Below are 9,490 nucleotides of genomic sequence, written 5' to 3' on the forward strand. Positions count from 1 at the left end.
GTGCCAATGATGACTACGTCCATGAACACTGTGATGACATTCCAAGTGTCTCAAGAGGACAACAAGTTTACAACTTTTCAGCAGCGTGACTCATGTAACTTGGGGATCAGAAACATTTGTATCTACATCTAACTGAAAAAAACCCACCCCTAAATTACAAAAAAGAAAAGAGGAAGAACATGAAAAAAATCTGCATAATTCTTTTTGGTGTTGATCTGGAGGAGACTATTTCCATATTTTAAAACATGTTCCGGCCTGGAAAGCTAGGCTGAGAGTAACTTAGAGCTGTCAGAGACGGCTAGTTGATGCACAGAATAAGAAAACAGCTATTCCTAGGATTAGCAGAAGCTGCTAATAGCTTTCCTTTCCAGCAGCAAACATCTCCTCTCTCTCTCCCCCCGTTTCTGATGTTACTGGTGAAGCTTGGCTGCATACGGACTGTCTGCTCATTTGGACACTCAGCACTGATTCATAAGCTATCAATAAACAGAAATGATAAAAATCAGCACAGGTTTACACTAGGAACAGCCAAATGCTTATATATTTCTTAAAGAATATTTTATAATTGTCTAGTTAGCTAGAACCCTACCCATGCCCATGAACCTACATCCGTTGTTTCCTCTCTGATTTAAATGGATTCTAATTGTTTCTTCAATCATTTTTCTTTACGATAATCTTCTTTTAGACAGCCCAGTACATTTACATGTTTATTCTCTTACAGATATTTCATTAAAAAAATGTTCAGGAGACAAAAATTATTATGAGGAATTTGAAATAAATGAGTATTTAACACAGTGGTGTTCACAGGCTCCTTCCTCTTGGAGGCAAGGAATCATCCCTGCTCCTCCAGCAGAAGGTTCTTTAAGTCTCACCTGCAAAGTGAAGACCACGCACTCCAGGATGAGTTGTAATAGCGATCCCTGGCCTGCACTGAGATCTTGTCTTTTGGCCCAGCCGCTGGAATCCGAATGGACTGCTCGTCAGCGTCGTAGACCTGTGAACAGGGCACAGCTCCGTGAGCAGGTCGTATGGGTCAGGCAGAACGCACGGTAACGCGCCAGGTAGGTTGCAAGAAGCACGTGTCTTGTTTCAAAGGCACCGATTTTCACACACAGATACCGAAGTCTTGAGGACTGGTGAGAACTTGAGCCTCAGGAGAAACAACCCAAAAGGCTCACTTTCCACCAAAGTTAGTGGTGTGAAGTGATCCAGACCCCAGACTGAAAGAGTCACTAGAACCAAGGCTCTGTTTTTCTGGGTTTTTGGCTTTTCTCCTCTCCTCCCAGAATGGGAACCCTAAACCAGAAGTTGCTGCTTTGCAATATCGTTGAAATTTCCACTGAGGACTTGTGGCTGACACAGAAGCAGCCGTAGGCTCCCCAGTTTCTCTACCCGAGGGATTGTCCAAGACAGCTCCACTGAAATAAGGAGTCAGCACCGGGGGAACGGCCCCATCTGCTGGTACAGGCTTGCGGGTTTAGTCACCTAGGAACAGACATCCTCTCGTGTCTCTGGTTGAACCAGCGGGCAAACTGAAATGACGGTTACATCTGTGTACTCCTCTGGTTGCTGGACCAAGGAAGAGCAGCGCTGCGGTTAAGGACCTGCTCTGTGGTCAGCTGGTTTGTGTATTTCTTTCCAGTTCTGCTGTTGATTTCTTTGCCAATGGAGGTAAATCTTCACACGGCTGTGTACCCTTTAGTGCATCCATGAGCATTAGCAAAGGAAGCAAAACCATCTTGTGATTTAAAGCTCATACAGAATAGCAACGTTTAATTAACAATTAACTAATAACTGGAAAGTGAGTGGCAAAGACCATAGGCTTCGCCAGTCAACGCAGACATGCCACCAAATGAGTCATTAAATCATAGAATGGTTTGGGTTGGAAGGGACCTTAAAGACCATCCAGTTCTGACCCCCCTGCCATGGGCAGGGACACCTTGCACTACAGCAGGCCCTTGTAAAAGTCCCCCCAGCTTCCTTGTAGCCCCTTCAGGCACTGGAAGGGGCTATAAGGTCTCCCCGGAGCCTTCCCTTCTCCAGGCTGAACAAGCCCAACTCTCTCAGCCTGTCCCCATAGCATAGGGGCTCCAGCCCTCGGAGCATCTTCGTGGCCTCCTCTGGACTCGCTCCAAGGGGTCAATATCCTTCTGATGTTGGGGCTCCACAGCTGGACGCAGCACTCCAGGTGGGGTCTCACCAGAGCAGAGTACAGGGGCAGAATCCCCTCCCTCGACCTGCTGGCCACACTTCTCTGGATACAGCCCAGGATACGGTTGGCCTTCTGGGCTGCCAGCGCACACGGCCGGCTCATGTTCAGCTTTTCATCCCCCAGTACCCCAAGTCCTTCTCCTCAGGGCAGCTCTCCATCCATTCTCCACCCAGCCTGTCCTTGTGCTTGGGATTGCCCCGACCCAGGTGCAGGACCTTGCACTTGGCCTTGTTGAACTCCATGCGTTCATGAGTCACTGATTCCTTATTTGCCAATTCACCTGTAAAGAAAGTCTGAGCTACCCAGGTACAAACAGCATACAAGGAAATCACTGCAGAAAATTCTAGGCTTCTTGATTTGGAAACTGGGATTTTCCCGCATTAGGATCCGCACAGCCTACTAAGGAATTCGTAAACACTCTTCTCACGCTAGCACAGCTATGCAATGCTGGGCATGATTTCATCTCCCCAGTTACATCAGGGTTGCATCCACCCCAGAGTGTGTTGTTTAGCTCTTACTACCACGACAGAACCTTGCCATGGTTGGGTCTCAGCACCCTTTTTTTTTTTTATCCCAGTCCATGGGTCTTGCATACTAAGCTTCTATTATTTATACTGTCTGTTCAAACAAAAAAATAGTGTTTCCAATGTTGTATCTCTACCTGGCTTTTGCGTTTCTTTGTATTTTCAACTTTGACCCTGAAAGTCAAGGGGAAGTAGGACGTCGGTGTGCTCCACGTTCTGGGATACGTCCAGGTCACTGTTCCATTTGTCGCCACATACTGACATTGGGGTGGGTCGGGTTTTACTGCAAGAGAAAATATAGAAGGAATTAATTGACATGAGTGGCATAATACCAGATATAGGTGTACTACTGTTGGTAGTTTTATAGGAATTGGCTTTGGGAGCCTCCATGAGATGAAGAGAGGAGTAGGCATGAAGTGTAAGAACTGCCTTGTATGCTTCTCGTGGAAAATTAAGCACACTCTCAGAGCCTCTCTGGTTAAGATCCTTCTTTTTTTGCCTGGAGGGTTGCAGAGGGCTCTGTTGAACACAGAGGAATGCCATCAACCCCTGCTGACTGTTAGGGAATTTAGCAAAACATCTGTTTCTTTAGGATGCTGCTTCTTTTCCTGTGCCCTGTGGCATGGTCACCACTGGTCCTCTTCTTTCCTGACAGGTTCTGTTAACCCGCCGTGGATGCCCAGCTGTAAGAATGGATCAGAAGGGAAGCATACGTAGCGCGTTAACCATTATCTGAGTCAATCTGCAATTCTCAGAGGAGAGCCTGCTGGATTACTGGTTATTCTCTGACTTCTAAAACATGTCCATCTAATACAGAAGGCTACAGAAACTTCTGGAAGATGTGGGGGTGAGAGGGTTGGAGGTCACAAGCTAGGGAGATGCTGCTGCTTCACTTCCTCATCCTCTTCCAGACTGCTGCTATGATTTGTTTTCCCCTGTTCCTGTAACTGGGGGCTTGATACAGATTTACAGTAGAATAGGGCAGGGATTCCCAAGCTTGGTTTGATCAGCTACTGCTGTTAGTTCACCACCAGCAGCAACAATACAGCTAAGAATTAATCATGATTCCTAATCTACTCACTGATATCTCTGATGAAGAAGCTGCTGGTGTAGTTCTCATATTCCACCTCATCGATGACCTCCAGGAACATCTCAGTTGGCTGGTGCTCTTCAGCAAATGGACAGTAGTTTTCTTTCTGGCACTGGGCTGTGTATTCTGTCACTGATTTATCAGTGCGAGCTACAGGGCTGCTGCAGGTTACATCTCCTTGAGAGCTGAATACAGAACAGAGAAAAGTACTGGAAATGATGGTTTGTTCTGAGAATTCGTTGCCACAATGATACCATGGAGTTGGTAAGGTGAAAATGTTTTGCTGTTGCCGGTATCATTTTAGGGCTGCACTTCAACAGCTGCAGAAACAGTTCAGTGGGAGTTCTTACATTTTCAGGGCTGTATTACATATTAATGTAAAATTACACACCCCTGCCCCCCCCCAACCTTAGCAGAAGTAATTTGTGTTTAAACCTAAAACAAGATGTCATTTCTTATTACACCACTGTCCATGACAAGCTCTGGTATCTTACTTTGTTCCTTAGACCTTTCCAAAACCTTGCTGGAAGAAATAAGGGAAGGTTCAAATGTATCCATTGGGAAATAAATAACAAAAGCAATCTGTAAAGTACTACCTGAATCTGGTTCTACTTTTGCATTAAGCAAAATAAAATACTTTGCAGTTGTTTTTTTTTTTCTTTAACAAAGTGAAGTGACCTTTGCTCAAGCTCTCCATGTCTTGGAGAAACCCCCAAGAGTAGTGGGAGGTAGGAAATCCCCACAAGGTTCCCCTCACACATTTCCCTTCCAGGTTTCTGCAGCGTTCCTCAACAGAGACTTGTCAGTGGACATGTGGCTTTTGCAGTGGGTGCAGCCTCCCACTCCCTTAATTCCACTGGATCTGCTGTGAAGGGACCCAGTGCTGTGATTGTTCCTGCTTTGGGCTCAACTTCCTCTCTTTTCCTGCATCAACTGTTTTGGCTGTTGCTTAAGTTTTTCTGTGGCTGTGCTGTAGCAGCTGTAACAGTCCAGCGGGGGTTGTTCCATTTTCAAGTCTTTATTCATTTCTGAGCAACTTCCATGCCCTTCTTAGTTAAATCAGTCCCAGTGACAGCTCAAAATATTTTTCAGATGCTCAGACACTGGAAGTGGGATTCCTCGCCTTTTACACATCCTCAGTAACCTAAAATCCAGGATCTACACAGAGTAGCAGAGGGCTGTTCCAGCCTTACTATGAGGTTGTTAAGGAAAGTACAAGCTTTTACCCTTTTAGACTTCTGATTGTGAACTTCACATTTGGACTCTCATTTTCTGTCATCCATGAACACATGAAAATTCCAGAGTAGTTCTTTGCCTCACATTTTAAAAATGTCCTGTTCGGCTCTAGATGGAAAAAGAAAGAAACATGATTTATTTACTCTTTTTGCCAAAACGGTCAAAGCAGGGAGAAAACCGTAATTCGGCAGACTCCCATCTACCTTGGTGGTGGCGGGCACACGGGCACAGTCTCACGCTGCCCCTCAGGCAGCCACCTGCAGTTAAACAGCCATGTAACCACAGCTGGTGGCCCACAGCTGGGTTAGGTGGCACCACACTAACCACATCTACGTGGCTACTGCGAGGAGCCGGAGCATACCCAAGCTGTTGCAGATAGCTGTCAGTATGAGACTGAGGTAGACAAATCCACTGCTCCTTTCACAAGGCAACGCTGCAGCTGTTCACTTGGCAAACCCCTGCATTTGTTGCCCCGTGCGTGAGAGCGCACGCCGTGGATAATCTCCTATCTTCACACACCGGGGCACTTGGTGGGGAATGTTTCCAGTGTGAGAAGTGAATGAGACCTCAGCATAGGCATGGGTTTAGTTTCTGCTGCCCAGCACTGCAGACTCTCACCAGCTCTACATTGTACCCTGGATGTAGCTGCACCGATATCTGGGTCCAGGAGCCAGGGAAAAAGCCTTGGAAATTCCTAAGTTTTGGCACTACAGCGAGGGACTGCAGTATGAGACACGCATGAGTGAGGTTCATGCAGAAAACACAAACCATCCCAGGCTTGTCCCAGTGGGTTAATGGTGAATGGAGAAGCCCAAATGACACCGCTTAAAATCCAGGTCAGTCCCTGGTTCTGTCAGATCAGGTAGCCCCGGTCTTGCAAACTCTCTCCTGAGTGCTGTGCCTGTGAGATGGAGGCAAAGCGAGTCAATCGCTCCCTCCCCAGAACAGCAGTGGTGTAGTATTGATGTTATCCTGTATCTACTCATTCCTACCATCACTCCATCCTACAGGTCTAGAGAGTCCTAAATTAATCCCATGGCAACCGATTCCTATGCTGCTCGTCAGCTGCACCACGTGCAGACCCAGAAAAGGAATCATTTGCCTTTCACTGTCCATAAAGCATTTGAAGAGGACCCAGTTTAAAGTGCGTATTTCTCATGTATTTCTCCAGAGCGCTCCCTCTGGTTTCCATAAAGCTCCCGTGCACAAAGCTGAGCAAGATGCATCCCAGCATCTTATGACCGTACCTTTAAAGCTTTTTAGAATTGATCTTATCATTTGCCCATTGGAGTCTATTTTAGTTATGAGGAAGAAATCGTAGCTGATGATTTCATGGGTATCAGCTGTCAGACAGGTGTAGTTGCCAGCATCTGGGAACTCTTTCACTTCGGCAATCAGCGTTTTTCCAGTTCCTTTCAGTTCCATGCCCTTTTTCCAGTAAACCGGCAGTGCTTCATCCGCTGTGTTACAGGTGAGCTCCACTCTTTTAGCTGGTGTCTTGTCATTCCACTCTGATTCGATGACGTACACTGGACATCGCAGAGAAAGACACGTTAGCAGCAATTCATACTTAACAGTGGGAAGATTCAACGGACCCCTTTTTTTTCAGCTCTACTCTCCAGGAAAACTGCTAACAAATCTCCGTCTGTCTTGCCCAAGGCCTCACCTTTGACTTGAAATATTTATTCCAAGAAGAGGTTTGACTTAGAAATTTACAGCGTAGCTAGAACCTGCAGATCAGTAGTGATGGCATTTTAATGGAAGAAGTGATTTTTTTTTTCCATGTTCCCAGAGAATTTTACAGTGGTTCATAACTGTGGGAAGTAGGCAGGTGCCTTTGTTCTAAAGGTGAGGCTGCCAGGACACATCGAGGCCGGGGTGTTCCTCCTGCCCATGGCCTGTGGCCTTTGCTCACAGGAAGGTGTGTAAAACCCCACCATACTACAGCACTTTGCTGTGGCACAAAGCTCTGATGCTTTGCGCTCTTCAGCGTCCAAGGCCTGCGAGTGAGCAAGGGGCAGGAGGGGAGCTCTAGGCAAGTGGTTTGTATTTACCTGTAGCTGATTCTGTTTTCCATTTTCTGCAGGGAACAACCTGCACTCCTACCACCCTGGGCCCAGTGGAGCAATTACGAAGGGACAGGGGATCGCTGAGCTACAGCAGAGTGAAGTGGACTGCAACAGGGAGATGGGGCCTTCTAAACGTCATCCTGTAACTCCGCAGTGCCCTGCTGGTCTTTCCAAATTAGAGACACACCACATAACAAAATAACTTGGAACAATTCCGTTAAAGAAACATTATCTTTTCTTGTCCCTTTGCTGTGGTTGACTGAAAAACTTCACCCACATTTCTGTGCAGCAACAGTTCTCAAATTTAAATGTCATTGCTCAGCTATGGTACTGCTGTGGCAGGCTCCCCAGCCATGTTCAGTGCCCTCAGAGACTCTTCTACATCCAAGAAGCAGCAAAAACCTTTTCCTTAGTGTGTCAACACCGCAGCAAGCACTCAGCTCAGGAAATCAGCGTTTCAGTGAACTCTAAGACCTTTTCACCAGAGCATTTCACCACCAGAAAAAGATCTTTAAGACTTTACCACAAAGAAGAAACACTAAAACCTACATGTCAAAGGCAACTGAAAATGGCAGAAAACATGCAGCTCCAGGAAGCTTACCAAACTGCTTATGGACGTTTGAAGCACAGCCAAGGTACATCTTACAGACTTCAAACACAGAGATTATTGTCAATACTGACAAATGTATTTGCAATTTTCAGCACCATGGAATTGTCCAGGGAACCCACAGGATAAATCATGCATTAATATAAAGATAAAGGAAGAAGTAACTGATTTACTTTTTTTACATAAACCACAATCGGATAGAGAATGCTTTTCTTATGTTGAATAGGGTCATTCTTTTTGGATAATTGCACTGAAGACAGCCTGGATTATGGAGCTTTGCTGGGTGAATAAGAACAGCAAATGTGAATTTAGCCCAACTTTTGGGTAAGTTATTCAAAAAGATTTGTTTGTTTATACTGACCCCATATTTTTAGAAATGTATTTGCATTTAAGTTATTTACCAGAAAAGTTGGATAAACTATTTCTAGGGTTTAGTTTTTAATGTGAAATATTCTTTTTGACAATTAAATCTTCACTTGTTTGTTTGTGGGCTATTACCTAAGTCACAAGATTCTGTTTCTGCTTCCAGACTGCATGACTGAAATTTTTGCAACAAGAGAACAGGGAATAGGAAATAAGACAGTTTCTAATGCAAATGCTCAGAATGGCCACTGTACGACATTTCAGGGCTTCTATGTCTTTCTTCCATTAATACCAATTAGTTGGCTAGTTATTCACGAACAAGTAGGAAGAACCTTGGCCTAAGACCCTGTAGATAACAAATTCTGTGCTTGCAGACACAAGTGTAATTCTGACCCGACCAGCTGTAGGTCTCAGTAAGTGAAGACTGCTTACCGTTTTCCCGCAGTTTCCACTGTGCTTCCAGAAGGGCAGCAAAGGAAAATAATGAAAGCAAGGCAAATAGTAGGTGAGACATCTGCAGGGAAAAAATAAATTACTCATCTTCATTGAGGATTGTTGAAGGTGTACTGAAATCGAGCTCAGTGCTGGACAGGACAATAACAAGAGAGAGTCAGTTCCAGTGAACTAAGAAACACTCTCCCATTCTAAGAACTCTTAGACTACATAAAAATTGAATATCAGGTTTGTACTGGAGCTCAAGCCAAGATCTGCTCGTTATTCACACCGCAAACCAGTTTAGAGAAGAAATCACTGAACTTGATGGAACTTGTGTGCTTAGGTCTCAAACAGTCAGGAGCTCAGAAGTATTCCCAGGTCCCTCAGTCAAATATTCCTCATGCAAGAAAAGTCCTGCTGATGCCACTGAGGCCAGTTGCATGAACAAAGCATTGGACTAAAGGATCAATGGACGTTAAATTCCAGTCATATAAAACTCCTAAGTATATTCCTTGGTTTAAGCATGTCAGTAGTCCCGTTAAAACAAAGGATTGCAAACAAAATGAAGGACCTGCTGAAGTGTTTAGCTGGACTGTAGTCTTCATCATCTCTGAGAACAAGTGCCAGCAGTGTCAATAATGCAGTGTAGTGCTGGCCTCAACACTGACACTTGCCTAACTGGTACTAGCTCCAGTATCCACCTGAGGGGTCTAATTTGGCAAGCTATTTCAGGCAAAATTCCTACCTGATTCACTGCCACAGCTGTATGTGCAGAAATGGCTGGATACATATATCATTGTTGGTGTGTTCATTTGAGACAAAATCATGTCTCTGACTTGAGAACATGTAAGTATATAGCTCTATGTGCAATATAGAAACCTATATATTTCCCGAATTCAAAATACAGCTAGAGCTCTTCATGAAACACAAAACGTATTTGTAAAATATTTTAGT

General features: G+C 45.0%; 1 protein-coding gene across 1 annotated transcript; it reads right to left on the reverse strand.

Moving 5' to 3' along the window:
* Positions 1-841: 841 nt before the first annotated feature.
* IL12B (interleukin 12B) lies at positions 842-8,615 on the reverse strand. The gene is made up of 6 exons (XM_010151854.1): positions 8,534-8,615; positions 6,310-6,591; positions 5,053-5,170; positions 3,818-4,011; positions 2,874-3,019; positions 842-994 (listed from the first exon to the last, which is right to left on the reverse strand). Exons 1-6 carry the CDS (start codon positions 8,613-8,615, stop codon positions 869-871), a joined length of 948 nt encoding a protein of 315 aa, XP_010150156.1. The 3' UTR covers positions 842-868.
* Positions 8,616-9,490: the final 875 nt, after the last annotated feature.

This window comes from Eurypyga helias, unplaced genomic scaffold (genome assembly GCF_000690775.1).
Source record: "Eurypyga helias isolate BGI_N326 unplaced genomic scaffold, ASM69077v1 scaffold17055, whole genome shotgun sequence".
Taxonomy (NCBI): domain Eukaryota; kingdom Metazoa; phylum Chordata; class Aves; order Eurypygiformes; family Eurypygidae; genus Eurypyga; species Eurypyga helias.